General features: G+C 32.9%; 2 protein-coding genes across 11 annotated transcripts; one reads left to right on the forward strand and one right to left on the reverse strand.

Annotated features, from left to right (window-relative positions):
- The first annotated feature begins 1,203 nt into the window (after window positions 1-1,203).
- Window positions 1,204-11,132, forward strand: LOC108489358 (BAG-associated GRAM protein 1). 5 transcript variants are annotated; one of them, XM_017793856.2, is made up of 19 exons: window positions 1,204-1,327; window positions 1,455-1,698; window positions 2,709-2,759; window positions 2,845-2,942; window positions 5,033-5,108; window positions 7,113-7,241; window positions 7,345-7,391; window positions 7,553-7,673; window positions 7,813-7,929; window positions 8,166-8,195; window positions 8,340-8,439; window positions 8,908-9,014; window positions 9,129-9,272; window positions 9,360-9,464; window positions 9,572-9,718; window positions 9,889-9,942; window positions 10,338-10,401; window positions 10,551-10,612; window positions 10,741-11,132. In XM_017793856.2, exons 2-19 carry the CDS (start codon window positions 1,504-1,506, stop codon window positions 10,894-10,896), a joined length of 1,803 nt encoding a protein of 600 aa, XP_017649345.1. In that variant the 5' UTR covers window positions 1,204-1,327; window positions 1,455-1,503; the 3' UTR covers window positions 10,897-11,132. The 5 variants fall into 5 exon arrangements, with proteins under 5 accessions (XP_017649345.1, XP_052875905.1, XP_052875904.1 ...); XM_053019945.1 differs by having other exon boundaries at window positions 1,243-1,376; XM_053019944.1 differs by having other exon boundaries at window positions 1,268-1,698.
- Window positions 11,133-11,404: 272 nt separating this feature from the next.
- LOC108489359 (transcription factor bHLH153-like) lies at window positions 11,405-15,456 on the reverse strand. Of its 6 annotated transcripts, none has more exons than XM_017793864.2 (6): window positions 14,893-15,456; window positions 13,476-13,676; window positions 12,925-12,990; window positions 12,592-12,657; window positions 12,125-12,193; window positions 11,405-11,906 (listed from the first exon to the last, which is right to left on the reverse strand). In XM_017793864.2, exons 2-6 carry the CDS (start codon window positions 13,572-13,574, stop codon window positions 11,754-11,756), a joined length of 453 nt encoding a protein of 150 aa, XP_017649353.1. In that variant the 5' UTR covers window positions 13,575-13,676; window positions 14,893-15,456; the 3' UTR covers window positions 11,405-11,753. The 6 variants fall into 6 exon arrangements, with proteins under 6 accessions (XP_017649353.1, XP_017649351.1, XP_017649352.1 ...); XM_017793862.2 differs by having other exon boundaries at window positions 13,476-13,602; window positions 14,893-15,454; XM_017793863.2 differs by having other exon boundaries at window positions 13,476-13,599; window positions 14,893-15,453.
- Between the last annotated feature and the right edge of the window lie 515 nt (window positions 15,457-15,971).

The raw sequence follows: 15,971 nt of genomic DNA on the forward strand, positions 1-15,971 counted from the left end.
CATTTTCTTACTTTCTTCTCCCTCTATTCTTCCTTATGTTCTGTTATTTTTCTAACAGATATTTAGTATTGAGCCGGATGGGGGGTTTGGTACTGGTGCCGCCTATCAGATAGGGGTCACCAGTGCCGCCTATCAAATAAGCACCATACCCTTGCACTACATCCGTATAAAAATATGGGTTCTATACTATTCCGGTACAAATAGGGTGCCTCCTATCAAGTAGGCACCATTGTTATTTTTATCTTTTATTTTTGCAGTCAAACATGTCAGGTTTTTAGGGTGGTACCGCCTATGCACCACCCTCCACTTGCTTGGATGTACCATTTCAGTACATAATCTGTCTAACATACCATTTAAGTATTTTTATTTTATTTTATAATATACAAGTAAAAAAGCCTATTTCAAGTGTTTTTATTTAAGTACGTGTTTATCAATGACTACAATTTGTTTTGCTCCCCTACAACAAGCTTCAACAACAAAATACATTGTGCAACAGCTGCAACAGGTGGACAACAAGCATTATGAGCAGCGAGTAGCATATGCGTAACCAGACAAGTGAAAACCACTGCAACAGAGTTTCAACAAGGCGATCTAAACGTCAAAGTGAAGAGAACAGAGGAAACATGAAGATTCGTGCTTGACAAAAAGACCCAGATTGATGCTGCTTGGAGCTTATGATTTCAAGTTGCAAGGTTGTTTCAGGGAGGAGGAAGAGGATGCAATAGGAGCATGGAAGAGGGGAGAGAAGGAAGAAAAAAGAAAAATAAATAAATAAAATTTTTGTCACAAGTTATAATATTTTTGGTTGAGGAATGATTGTTAAAAACAATTAGATAGGGAAAAGTGTTATAGTTTGAAACAAAATTTTCATCTAAATTGTATTAAAATTAAATTTTAATTTAGTGGTAAGAATAATATTTTATTGATGTTAAACAATGCAAGTTCAAATCTAATTATATACAATTTTTATTAAGGTTTTAATTATAAAAGATTAAAATATTATCTTATAATATAATTTATTTTAATTATAAAAAACATTTTGTAATTTTTTAAATTAAATTGATACTCAACTAATAACTCAATCAATTTTAAATTAGACAAATCAAACATTGTTTTATGTGGGATTTAAAATTAAAATGGGAGATTGATGATTATAAGTTTTAATAACCTTATTTTTAAGGTTAAATTTACATTCTCATACGCATCGCCACTACGCGTACTACCCAAACATTAAGTACAAGATATGAGTTAAGGGTATTTAAGACATTAAAAACTCATTAACGATCTTTTACCAGGTGTTGATTGCCAAACCATTCAACCTCCAACGGTCTCCTGCTTTGACTCCCTCCCTCAAATACAGATTATTTCATTTACAAGTTAAAGAACCCTAAAATTAAACCCTTTAGATTTTAATCAAAATGTTGATCAATTTCTTTTCTAATTTAATTTTATAGGAACAATACTTACCGAAATAAGCAAAGGGGAATCTTTTCAAATACAATTATGATGATTGAAACAGCATTGGTGGTGGAATATTTGGTGCCGTCTTCCTGGGAGATCAAAGTGGCGGTGGCCACGTCGGTGTTCTTGATCGTTTCTTATTGGATTTATACATTACAACTTGGAAGTGGGAGTGGCGGTGGTCGATCGTTGCTTCAGGAGGATTTTGCTGATGCAATTCTGGACGATAACGACAAGGTCACTTTTTTTACGTCTTTTTGAAGACTTTTTTTTTTTCAGTTAATTTTGATGGTATTAGTTTTTTTTAAATTTTATTTGTTTATGCAATTTTTATTATGTGGATGATGACATTGGCTGAAGGCAAATTCGCGCCTCTTTTCTGTTCTTTTTTTTTTTTTTGGTGTGTGTGTGTGCGCATTTTGATTGATCTATTGTTCACTTTGTAATAATCACTTTTTTCTTTTTTTAATATATATATTTTAAATTTGGGTAACTTTTTATCTTAATTCTAATGGCACTGAGTCATTGTCAGTTTAGTTACTTATTTCTTAATTTTGTTAGTTTTGGTTCTGAGCGAATTTTCATGGATTTTTTTCCCATTATTAATAAGAACTGAATTTTTGTTGTTAATTATCTTGAACTCATCATTTTTTGTTCTTATTAATTTAAATTTTAAGTGAAGTTTCATTTCATGACTCTTATTTAGTGATCCTTTTCCCTGCGAGTTTCTTTTCTGGGTTCATTTATTCGATTATATACGTTGTGTGCCCATTGTTGGAAATTTACTTTTCTGTGTATTTAATCGGTTTCCATTAACCTTATACTTATTTGTCTGGTATTTTATAGAATTTTTTTGGCAATTTTGTCTTGATTAGAGCACAATGGTATAGTATCATGCCTACATTAGTTTCTCCTTTATGATGTCTATTATTTATAGCTGGTAAAATTTGTAAGAGGATGGATATTGATGTTTGTCAGAGAATGTTCTGATGAAGGGCGAAACAATCTCTCGGCTTGGCCTCATACACTTTTTGATTGATTTCATCTGTCTGTTAAAAAGGATATATTGTAGATGTATTTTTATTCTGTCCCTTAAACGCACTGCTATAGCTTTTTAACTTGATGACATCTCTAAACATGAACATTTTGAATCTTACTCTATTGTGGTACACACAATGTTGTATGCTGCTATTTTCACGGAGTAATTTTCCACTTTTTTGACATGCAGTTGTGCACTTATTTTGTAGATTAACCAATTCAAAGGAGATCTTCCTACCAATTCTGCCTTCATAATCAAGGTTTTTGGATTTTCTTTCATGTAATGAGTCTTTTTTTAAATCCAAAATGAGATCGTCTTCGCCTTTTCTTTTTTACCTTTTCCAGGTTGAATTGTTGGCAGCTAAGAATCTTGTTAGTACAAACTTGAATGGCACATCAGATCCTTATGCTATCATTACTTGTGATTCTGAAAAGAGATTCAGGTTGGTTTTTTTTTCTTATTTTTTTTCGCTACAAGTTTCAGCAAGTTGATGATTTCCATCTCTTTTAGTACAGTTTTCTTCTAAATATAGTTTGTTTTCTTAGAATTAGGCTAGACTAATAGTGCACAAGAGATGTACTGACTGGGAATAATAGCATTTTTCTTGCCTTATAATATAACACAGTGCCTCCCTTTTAGTCCTTATATGATCATCACTATCATCACACCTTGTACTTTGGCTTTTTGGGGGGATTTAGAGCATTTAAAGTCGTCACTCACCAGTTACTTGAACTTGAGGCTGTTTATTTGAATTTTTTTTTTTTTAACTTCACCTTTAGATTTTTGTTTGTTTAAGATTTTTTAGGTATATACTTGCTTTCTTGACTCTTTAAGGGAAAAGGGGTTTATTATTATTATTATTATTATTATTATTATTATTATTATTATTATTATGAGATTAGTGTTAGGAAGGGGGAGCTTAACTGTTATATCTTGTAGACTCTTGATTTTTCTTTGAAATTGTCAAGAATAACCAAACAGGACTGAATCACAAGGTGATTGATGGGGAAGCCGAAGATTGTTGTCTTCCCTTTATCTCAATTGTTGTAAAGGCCTATTGTTATTGATAGTTTTGCTCTTTAAAGGGAGACTGAAACCTTAGGACTCATAAGAGAAAGACCTGGATCTCTTTAGGGTATTTGATGGATATTATGTTAGGATTTATTATTCCATACATCCCTTTTAGTAAGGGACTGTCCTATTACATAAATAGGAAACCTATTCTAGAAAGGAAATAAATTAATTGAAATAAAATCACAATCAAGAAACTTAAGTAAAGAAATAAAATATCAACCTAAGCCTTAATTAGAGAATCAAAATTAATGCCCTTTCCTAACATAGGTTCGGCCTACAAAAAGAGCTTGTCCTCGAGCTCGAAGTCAAGATAGCTTGATGATAACTCAGCCCGGTTTAGTATCAATTTGAGTTTTGGATCTACATCATTCGAATAAGGTACTTCTAGCCAAAAGAGTTTCTTACATTGATGCCTAACAATATACAGTTCATCACAACTATAACATAAGTCCTTCACCCTTCTCTCAATCATTTCTGTTCTTGATAAAACATTTTTTATAAAAAAGGTAGATGAAATTTATGGAATTTGCTTAAGTAGTTCCCCCTTATTGTTGCCTTCAGAAAGTTGGGATGTGGGAACTGTCATATTCGCTGGAGAATTGAAGTTGCACTCATTACCTTGCCAAGTTCCCCTATGCTTACTTTCAACATGTAACATTCGTTGGTTCTGTTTAAATCCTCTGGTGAGGCTTAAAATCATGACTAAATCCGGCATTTGTGCATTTGAACATCCAATTGAATGGAATCATCTAATTCAACCATGAATGACCCAACGTGACTTGTCCCTTGAAAAAGTCACTGAAAAAGTTCTATTGTTCCGGTTTGTTTCAAAGTAATCAAATCTCTCAAGGGGTTGTTGCCTACTTGAGGGCCAAAATAAACGGAACAATTACTACAGAATTCTAACCAGTTCATCACACGTTGATGTGGAACAGCGGAATAGGATAGAGATCTTTCAAACAAAAACGGAATGGGAGTGTAGTGTTTAACAGTAAGTCACATTTGGGAAGAAGTAAAGTTTTTAGCTTCATGATTTTCTTAGTTTGCATTGGATTGATGAAATTTCAGCTAATGCTGCATTCAAATATTTGTAAAATCTAAATTGAAACTAGTGAAAGGGTTAAGGACTGATGACTAAAAAAAGCAGAGTTTGTTTTGTTTTCAGATCTATTGGTCTTAAGTTGGTGATATTGATAATATTCTATCATAGATGTTTAGGAGAATTGGAGAAACCATGTATCTTATACATGTACGTGCCTTAAATTATTGAAATTATATAGTTTGATGGTAAGCATAACAATTTTTTTCCTCTATGATGTATCTGAGAACTAATAAATGTCCAGATATAAAGCTTTGTGATTTGCATAAGTCCTTTCTTTTTTTAATAAAAGAAATATCCTATCATGTACCCCTATTGTGTTTACATTTCTTAAGACTTTACTTCTATTGTTGTTGCAGTTCAATGATCCCTGGTTCAAGAAATCCCATGTGGGGAGAGGAGTTCAATTTCTTTGTAGATAAGCTTCCTGTCCAGGTTTATATTATAAGTTATTCTTGTTATAGATGGCATCTGGACATTTTAAGCATGCTTTCTTTGTCAAACATGTATGCTCTATACCAAACCATGGGTTTAGTTTAATAGCATGTGCTTCTGATTTAAATCAAAGTATTTTTTCACCAGCAAGCGGCATTATCACTGCCTTCTTGCTTCAATGTACATGTTATTGTTAGAGAATATAAGTTGAAAATAATTCTGATTCTGTAGATGACCATGCCATCACATTTTGTTTCTTCCTCCTCCGTTTTACCAGATTACCTTAAAGGAAAGTAGAATACCTTGTAGGTGATCTTCTATCCACTGGGAACTTGCATAGTTAGCATTGATTTAACCTTCTAGAGCAAGAGTATCACCTTTTTAGAACAAGATCCCTTTCCTTTGGTTCCCTTTTAAGTAATGTAGCACTCTCTAGCCAATTTGAATATGAGGTTCTCTTGGATCATGCTTGAATTGACTGATTACTCTCATTGAATAGGATATATTTGGCCAAGTATGAGCAAGATAATTGAGTCTATCAACTAAACTCTGGAACATCCTTTTGTCCGCAACTGGTTCTTCTTTAGTTTCTCCGAACATATGATTTGGATACATTAGGTTAGAGACTGGATTACACCCAATCTTTCTTGTTTCTGTTGATAAATCAGTTGCATATGTAGAAATCAGAAAATAGCGGAAGAAAAGAAAGGAATTTATGAATAATTATTTTTCACTAACATATCAAAAAGGAATGTTACATGGCTATTTAAGAATAAGCCTATCTAAAGAAAGACAATCAGTAAATCAAGCTATAATCCTTGAATATAAGTTAACCTAATCCCCTAATATAATTTGTCAACAGATTTAGAGAGTAGTAAACTGTCAACCCATACTTGTGCTGAGATATGAAGATCCCTTGTGTGGAATATGTCACTTCAATACGAAGGAAGTACTTTAGTTTTCTTAGTTCCTTTATCTCAAATCTATGTGCTAGTCTCTATTTCAATTCATACTTCTCTTTGTCATCATTTCCAATCACTATAATGTCGACCACATAGAACTCTCCTTGCAGTTGAATGCTTAATAAAAAGTGTTATTTCTTTATTTTGTTTAGAGCCAGACTCCATAAATTTCGCAAATCTCCCAAACCATGCTCTAGGAGATTGCCTTAACCCATAAAGGACCATTTTAGCTTACACACCTTGCTGCTTGTATCCACCTCAAACTCTTGTGGGATGTTCATGTATATTTCTTCATCTAAGTCACCATGGGGTAATGCATTTTTAACATGGCTTAATATATTATTTGGTACTTGAGTTCGACACTTTTTTCTAATGTGGTATCTGTGTTATTTTTGGTCCAATTTAGTCCCTGTATTTGACAAAAGTTATATATTTTGGTACCCAAAAGTAAATGTGTTAACATTTTTAGTTTTTAATTCAAGTGTCAGGGTTGATTTGATGAAAGTTAATTGCTAATATTATTATGTTTGAATTTTTCATAATTTTTTAATAGAATAAATTTAATTTAATTGTGAATTTGTTTAATTTTGTAATTAATTTGTCAAATATAATGCTATGGATGTGATTTAATTTGGGTTTTACGGTTGATTTGATGATATTTAATTGCTAATATTATTAGCTAATTGTGAATTCTCATCAAATCAACTCTAAAACTTGAATTAAATCTTAAAAAAGTTAGCATTGTTATGGTTACGTACCAAAATTGTAATTATATCTTTGCTGGTGCAAGCCATGTAACATGAATGTCCCTGATAATATATCTTTCAGTCTTTTTCTCCTAATTCTTTTCATTGTAACCAAAAATTTACTTATTGTAACTTGAGTAGTTACTTGCATATTTATATACAAAAGTAAGATAAGAGTAATCAATAAAGGATGCATTTTTAAGAGATAAATACACGAAGGCATCTATATTTAAAACTCGTTTTGTTTTCCTATTTGGCATGCTTGTCTAAGAGAATCATTCTTACTCACCTTACAGATACATGTGACAATATATGACTGGGATATAGTTTGGAAGAGTGCAACTCTTGGTTCAGTTACTGTTCGAGTTGAAAGTGAAGGTGACAGTACCCCAGTATGGCATATATTAGATAAACCACCTGGACAGGTGTTCTTCCATTCCCAAGTTCTGTAGTTATCTTGTTTATCTGGCTTCTTTACATTATTTCTTAATTCTTATAAAGATCAATGAAAGGCTTTACGTCTTTCAGGTTTGTCTGCATATTAAAACAATAAAATCACCTGTAAAGTCATCCAGGTAATCTTGCAGCTTCTTACATGAATGTCCACTAAAAATGAAAATAATTTTGTTAAGCTAAACTTTTTTCCTATGCTAGTCCCATTCAGTGACAAACACGGGTAAAATTATGTTTATTGTCTCTACATTTCATTGAATAGTTTGAAAGCTTTTGTTGACAGGCGTGTAGATGGATATGCTGGAGCTAAAGCTCGAAGGAGTACTTCAGATAAACAAGGGCCTACAGTGGTTCATCAAAAGCCAGGGCCTTTACAGACAATATTTAACCTCCTTCCAGATGAGGCAAGTCCTACAAAATGTCTTTCTAACTAGAATTATTATAAATAAATTAGGCATGGTATGGTTATAGTAACAAATAGGAGTTCTTGGGGCAATCCCATTTCATCACTTCTAGCTGCAGCTAACAGACAGTTTCTTTCAGGTTGTGGAGCATAGTTATTCATGTGCACTTGAGAGATCATTCTTGTACCATGGTCGCATGTTTGTTTCTGCATGGCACATATGTTTCCATTCTAATGTGTTCTCTAAACAACTTAAGGTTAGCTTGCCAGTTTGTCGCATTAATTTACGAGAGCTTATCCTCTTCTTAAGATGTGCTGACATTCATAGTGCATTTACGGTAGAATCCAGAGTCAAATTGTCCTCCTTCTTTAAAGGGAAAAATGATTAAACTAACTAAAAAGATAAGAAACTTTTTATATGTTTGACACCTTCTATGGTATTATAAACTGAAAGGACGTGTTCAAATCTTAACAACTTTTGTTTAAATAACAGGTGATAATTCCATTCGGGGATGTAGATGAGGTAAGCTATATTCTTCTGATCAGCACTTCTTAAAGTTAGTTTTGTGGCATCAAAAAGAACTACTATAACTTACAAGCATTTTCTTGACCATGTTGGAGAAAATTTTGAATGTTCTTTGTGCATATAATAATTTGGTCTATGTAGGTTCGTAAGAGTCAGCATGCATTCATTAATCCTGCAATAACAATCATTCTTCAGATGGGTGCTGGTGGGCATGGTGTACCTCCATTAGGGAGCTCTGATGGTTAGTAACTAAATTCTTTACCAAGCATGGAAGCTTTAGGGATTTATTTTTTCAAGATTTTGAACAAATAGCATTATGTAATTTCCTGTTTATTTTTGGTTTCTACAGTGTCTTTTAGAGGTGTGTCACTGTGCTCTGAAACTTCATATGTTATTTATTACCGATTCCTTTTTGAAATTTAGTGTTTATTGTTTTACCAAGTTCAGAATAGGTCTACGCTCTTCTTTATCATTTAAAATTTTACATACTTCTCTTGTGGTCGTTTGAAATGTTTTTCTTTTAAAATACAGTATTAGTTGATGTCTTACACACTGGGCTTTTTCCCTTTTCTAGTTATCCATTCAGAGATCTTTTCGTAGATTATTGCTTTGTTAGGAATAACCCAATATTTCATGAGCAAGACCATTTTTAGCATGAATTGAGTAAAGGTGTGTTTATGTTGCTGTTGTTTTTCTTTTCTTATTTCAGGTAGAGTCAGGTATAAATTTGCATCATTTTGGAACAGGAACCATACAGTACGAGCATTACAGCGTGCAGCAAAGAACTACCATGCAATGTTGGAAGCTGAGAGGAAGGTATTTTGCATGTGATCTGTGACTTCTTGTTTGATTCTTTCTTCTATTCAACTTCACTTCTGATATTTTATCAGATAAAACAAATTTTCATTTGATTTATTTTTGTCAATGTAGGAGCGAGCAGCATCAGCATTGCGTGCACATAGTAGCTCTATGAAAGGTATTAGAACACAAGCTACAGCTCCTCAAGAAAAAGCACCTAGTACTGAAAAATTACTACGTTTTGTCAAAGAACAGGTTCTTGTTGATATCTACAAAGTATGAATCGTATATTTTCCTGTCTTTGTGGGCTTTTATTATGTTGTGAATTGGTATATTTATGATTCATGAATTTTTTTCCTGCAGGATGTATTTCCTTGCACCGCTGAGCAGCTTTTTAATTTATTATTGAGCAATGACTCTAGTTTCACAAATGAATACCGTACATCACGTAACGACAAAAATCTTACAGTAAGCTAAGATAATTTAGTATTCTTCCATGCTTATTCTATTAAACATGCCTTTGTGTTAGACAAATGAATTGAAAATTTGTACTTACTCTGCTGTGCTACTTTCAGATGGGACGGTGGCATGTTGCAGATGAATATGATGGTCAAGTGAGAGAGATTACCTTCAGAACCATTTGTAACAATCCCATGTGCCCTCCAGACACTGCCATGACCGAGTATCAACATTTTGTTTTATCATCAGATAAGAAAAAGCTTGTAGGACTTCTTTTGTTGTCCATTCATTAATTTCTTTTTTAATAAACTGTCTTTACTTCTTTTGTGAAAAAATTCATTGCTTCTGAAACATATGGCTATTTGCATCTTTATTGTAGATTCTATGTTTGTTTCATTTAATTGAGTTTAGTCAATGTTCTCTCTTCTCGTAGGTTTTTGAAACTGTACAACAGGCACATGATGTTCCATTTGGCTCCTACTTTGAAGTAAGTATTTGAAACTTTCTTGCACTATCACCCTCACTGTTATTGATCATAGATTATCATCACCTAAGTACAATCAAGATGGAACGGAAGGAAATGTCCCTTTTGCAGGATAACTGGTCACTTACTTGCCAACAGGCAATGGGACTAGAGACTTATGTTCAATGAAGATTAGGCCAAATATAATAGCGATGTCTTATACACTTAGATATAAATTATGATACCATTATGGCATGAACAACTTGGTTCGACTAACAGTTCTAACCTCTTGGAAGAATTATAAACCTATATATTCGTGTGTGTGTGTGTGTGTGTGTGTAATGTTGCATGTTTTTGTTCTATTATTTATGTTTTAGCTTCGAGATTAAAATGACACCATTTTATTTGTGCTGCATCAGGTTCACTGTCGTTGGACTGCAGAGACCAATGGAGAAAACTCAAACCTTTTAGATATAAAAGCGGGTAAGCTTCAATTTTCTTTTGGTGCTCAAGTTTTAAGAAATATATTTTCTTTTCCTGAACATCAAAGATATGAACTAAACTTTAAGAAATATATTTTCTTTTCCTGAACATCAAAGATATGAACTAAGGGATGTTTCAATTTTCTGCAGGTGCACATTTTAAGAAATGGTGTGTGATGCAATCGAAAATTAAGTCAGGTGCCATCGAAGAGGTATGTATAGCTACAGTTGAACCATGGTCTCCTCAATTATATAGATGAATCCCATACTTTAAGAAACCTATTTTTTCTTTTCTCCTTTGGTATTAGTCTCAAGTTCTCCTTTTGCCATCTTTGTGCAGTACAAGAAAGAGATGGAGACAATGTTAAATGTCGCCCGTTCATATATCAAGTCACGTACTTCCGGAGGTGAGACCAATAACATGAACAAGTCACGTACTTCCAGAGGTGAGACCAATAACGTGTCGTCACCACTCATAACAGACGATTTCGGCTAACTCGGGTAATTAATTTCCTCCAATTTTATTGTATAATGTCCTTTTGTGTGTGTTTTCAATATGGAAATGTTAGTCATATGCATAGGTATGAGGGTTTTTTCGGAAAGGCATAGATTTATAACGCAACTCAAAACGGTTTACTGGGAAGGAAAGTAACAGAGAATTTTATTGTAATAGGCATTTTTTCCGTTGAATAGGCTAATGGCATGTAAATGAAAATACAGAACTTGCATAAATTTTTTCGTCAATTGTTAATTAGTAGTATCGTTTGCTGTTCACTGTTATGATCTTTAACAAAAAGAAAAATCTTTAAACCATCTTCAAGTGTGAATGTGAGGAGCAATGACCAAAATGTTCAAAGGTGAAACTTTGACCTATGAGCACCAACGACAACTCCAATCTATACAGAACTTCGATTTTCACATTTAAGTAACAAGAATAATTCCCTCGGATACCAAAATAAATATGTCGTGAAATAAGCTAAACATTTAATTTAGTGACTGGTACATTATTCCGTATATATTCGAGCGCCATACATGTTAAAAGTGGTTAATCAACTCATGTTCATCAATTTACATTTTACAATACATGATTAGGAGAGATCAATTAATTTCTATAAATTCAATATAAGATTAAATGCAGATCACTGGCTTAAAACTAAGTAGGCACAGGACTGCATTTCTGGATACACAATCCTACTAGTTTCTCGATACTAACATCCTATCTCAGTGCCTTGTGCTATAAATTTTGCATCTGATTAGGAAAATTTTGTGCATTCAAGATTTAAGTTGGTTACCTTTAAAACCGGTTCCAGTGAAACGTTCAAAGCCTACCGGTCACCGATGAAGGAAAATATGTCAATTGAATTGTGTGAAAGGCTTGTCAAATTTTGGTGAAGCGGTCTTGATGGGAGCCCAAATATCAGCACCATTGCTATGAACAACTCCCATGGTATACGAGAGTGGAACAAGACATAAACCTTGGCTTCTAAGGCTATAATGCTCTTGCTCCTGCTAGCACAAGAAACAGCCATTTAAAATCCAACCATAACTTCTGAACTATGGTTCCCTAATCAATACTGTTATTGTGTATTTCGACATAAAAGGTGTTCCAAAAACAGACATCGAACTAAAATCAGTTCCATAAATAGGGATGACTAGTGTTTTTAACATGAGAAGTAAACCCAAGTAAGGAGCAGTTCAAGGCATAATTAATCTTCTTTCTGTACCTGGGCCGGTTTAATGCTCGCCTGCATATTATTTGTCGGTGAGGTTTGAAGATACGGAGCACTCAAAACCTGAAACCACAGTTATATCCATTAAAAATGCTATAATGACCTTTAAAATGAAAAAGTTAAAAGCAATTATTTCGTTTTCACTCCCGCATTTTGTTTTCTTTGATAGTCATTTTTGTTTCCCTTTTGAAATTTGCCAAGTCCGAAAGAAGAGGTAAGACCAACTGCACAGCCAAAACCTCCCCCGGAGACATTTTTAAGTCAGTCAAAGCTTGAATCTCTTAAAACCTAGGCTGAAATTGTTCAAAGCTTGATTCCAGACCGAGACCACAACTGTCAAATCTCCCTAGGTTCATGTTTAAATAGGTGGTGTATTCATTGAAATTTCAATTGCTGATCTTCAGAAGCATGCATTTAGAAGTTGAAACTAATACCAACTAATACGGAAAAGAAAAACCGACCTTAACTTGTTCATGAAGAAACTGTATGTACTCCATTGCCTGCAGGAGGACAGAAGCTGTATCTGTCTGCAATGAACCAAATAGAGCTTCAAAATCATAGCAAGATCGGCAACTTTATGCTGAAAGACGACTTCATTCAAGCCATAGTAAACACTAAAATACAACCAATGCGGTGTCAGGATTCAAGTTTTTAACCGATAACAACATATTGGACTTGACCTCAAGCCAATCTCCGCCAGAATCAACCGACTAAGCTATAAATTTCGATGTTGATGCTAGCACCATAAATGTATTGCTGCTTTTTCCAATGTGAAAAATTAATTGCCAAAATACCTTTCCGTATGGCGAAACTAGCTGCTGCAGAGTGACAATGCGTTCACCGACCTTATCTTTCCTATCCTATTGCCAGAAAGAATAAATTAAGATTATACATAAAGAGATCAAATCTGAATTTCTAGAAACCAAACCAGAATTGCCCGTAAATGAAAATAAGTAATGGCTGAAGATGCATTCTGAACAACATTCAGGAATATAACCCCTAAAACAAGTTAAAGAACATATTTCACACCATGCCAATATAAATTATACATCTGGTTCCAAGAAAAGGTTACCATCACCTTGCTATTTTCCTCTAAAAGTTTGTATAGGTTTTCAGCACAAATTAGAAAAGGAAAAAAATATAACAGATGAGTCGATCTGCTAATTAAAGTGAAACACTGTAAATCAAGGAAAGTTACATGTAGCCAACCCCAGCTAATGGAGATTAAACTATAATCAAACTGAAATGACTATCCCATCATTTTTCGAGCACTGGAGGTATTCCTTAGTATAGCTATGAAATAAATATAGAGGAGACATAAAAGGGAGTAAAGGCAGCTGAAAACCTTTGTCGAGATTGATAAGTCGGACTTCTGTCGCTTCGACGCCAAAGGAGTGAAACTGCTATGATCAACAGAGCAAGGGCTCCTTTTGTTTTCCATCATCGTTCTGACCTCTATCCCGTTTTCACTGCTTCAAAAGAGTGAGGGGAAAAAAAGAATCACACACTGGAATAGCACCATGCAACCAACGAAAATAATCTAAAGCTGAAAAGCAATGAAAAGGATCATTGAAGATATTACAGACAGTAAGTTAACTAGACTTAAAGACCGCGATTATCTAACAACATTCATCACGAAAGTAAACGATCATCTAATCAACAATTGTGTTCTTTGAAATCATCTACATTCAACTATTTTAACACGGAATCATCCATATATAAAGCAAACCTAAATGCAATAGAACCCTCGAAATATATGAAAATCTCGAAAAAAAAAATATTTCAATATATCCGTATCTGGGCACTCATAGTCTAAACACTCATAGTGGACTATTAAATTTTAGTCAGAGAAGAATCCATGGTAGGATATATCCAATTTGAAGAATAACAATGAACTTAAATCTCATTCTCAGTACATAATTAAAAAAAAAAAAAAACAAATTTCATATAATTTACATCAGACACCCTTACATTATTTGAATACTGGGGAAAAAAATTTTCCTTTCTTTGGTCAGAGGATAATCATGCATTTATATGTCAATAGAAACAAAATTTTATAAACATCTCATCCATTAATTTAATCATAACATAATTTAAAACAATAATTATGTATTAACTGTCGGTTTACAAACAGAATAGTTGCATGAATCAATGAAAAAAAGCAAATAAAATTGGGAAAAATACAAAAATGTTAATTAAATAATTCATGGAATAAGTCAAAAACAGAAGCAATATGTCACAGACAAAAACTTACAAACGAACCAGTGACATCATTTGATTCCATACACGATAATCAAACGGTGGAAAAAGCATCAAGCTTCAGTTAAGTAGTCATAGTATAAATAAATAGAAACCCCTGATTATCTAAAGAATGATCTTTTGTGGGACCAGTTTATGGAAAAATTTCCCATGCATGGATGAACCATAAATAAATCCAATTTGCATTTTGAATTGATAACTTAATGATACCAATCAAACATTATGCCACTTAAAAGAACTATGATTAAACAAATAATTTTCAAGGTAACATTCAAGTATACTACAAATGATACAAAGCAATAGTATGCTTACACTCAAAAGCAAGAACTCCAATTTCATGAAAAAACAGAGTAGTATTAAATACAAAAAAGAAAAACCCCAAAATAAGATAGCTAATAGCTAATGTATGTATGTATACAATACATATCATATATATTGAATTAACACTACAAACAAAGCTGCTTTAAAGCAAAATAACTAGGATAGGATTTGAGCAAACTCACCAAGAGCATAAAGTTTGCATTGGCCAAAGAGCTAAAAGCAAAAATCTCAAGCCTTGTACTATAACTTGAAAACTTTCAATACCCAAATTCAACAAGGGAAAAATTCCCCAAAGTAAAAAGCTTTCTGCTTCAGTGTTTTCACTTTCTTCAACCAAACTATCAACACCCCAAAGTCCGAAAGCCAGCTCTTTTCTTTTTCTTTTTCCTTTTTTTTTTTCCTACTTTTCTTCAACAAAACATTAAAAAGAACAGCAATCTTCTTTGTGGGACTAAAAAGACTGGACCTTTATTGCCAAAAACATGTCAGTTTGTTTACATCTAAACAAGGTGAAAACTTTAAGGAACAATCAAAATCCTTTTAGTTCAAAATCTGCAAATTTTAAACCTAAACACTGGTGAAGGCTTAAAGAAAGTGAGGAAGAGTGGAAGAAATGGGGTTTGCCAGTGAGAGTTAAGTACGTTTTTATAAGGTTTTGGGAGGGGAATGAATAAAAAATAAAAATGAATAATTTGTTCATTGTTTTCTTATTTGACAGCTAATATCCAACCATGCAAAGTGACACAGCACCATACATAGATAAGAAGAGTAGTTGATTTAACCTTAGATTTATTGTCCAATTTTTTAATTTAATTATTTTATTTGCTAATCAGGTTGAAAGTGACTTATGAAATCTCTCCACTTTTTCCTTCCTCTGTCTCTTTTCAAACTTAGCTGGCCAGCCTTTTCATCATTTCTTCTTTGTTTAATCACCAATATAATCTCAATAATTGATATAATATAATATCACATATTCACCAAATAAATTTTACCATTTCATTTTTTATTATACCTAATTACCTCCAAACAAGGTAATACCAAAAACATTTGGCCTTCCACCATTTTTCCTTTTTTGTAATTTACGAAAGTAAAACTTCTATTAAATCATTTTTAACATACAAGGAAAATTATATAAAACAAAAAACAGACGAGATAAACATCGGCAAAATTAGAAAATTATTTTTAGGTCAAAATTAATTTGTATATTTTTATAATGATAAAAATATAATTTAGTTATTTTAATAGTTCATATTTTTATAAT

Source organism: Gossypium arboreum, chromosome 10 (assembly GCF_025698485.1).
Source record: "Gossypium arboreum isolate Shixiya-1 chromosome 10, ASM2569848v2, whole genome shotgun sequence".
Taxonomy (NCBI): domain Eukaryota; kingdom Viridiplantae; phylum Streptophyta; class Magnoliopsida; order Malvales; family Malvaceae; genus Gossypium; species Gossypium arboreum.

Bases quoted from the DNA above. Each gene is read 5' to 3' on its own strand.
- LOC108489359 (XM_053019946.1), bottom strand. From the start codon at position 14,443: ATGCTTTTTCCACCGTTTGATTATCGTGTATGGAATCAAATGATGTCA. The intron at 12,991-13,475 runs GTTTTCAGCTGC...TTCTGGCAATAG, and splicing joins ACTTATCAATCTCGACAAAG to GATAGGAAAGATAAGGTCGG. The intron at 12,194-12,591 runs GTCGGTTTTTCT...CTGTGGTTTCAG, and splicing joins TTCTTCATGAACAAGTTAAG to GTTTTGAGTGCTCCGTATCT.
- LOC108489358 (XM_017793856.2), top strand. From the start codon at position 1,504: ATGATGATTGAAACAGCATTGGTGGTGGAATATTTGGTGCCGTCTTCC. The intron at 7,930-8,165 runs GTTAGCTTGCCA...TTTAAATAACAG, and splicing joins TGTTCTCTAAACAACTTAAG to GTGATAATTCCATTCGGGGA. The intron at 10,402-10,550 runs GTAAGCTTCAAT...AATTTTCTGCAG, and splicing joins CCTTTTAGATATAAAAGCGG to GTGCACATTTTAAGAAATGG.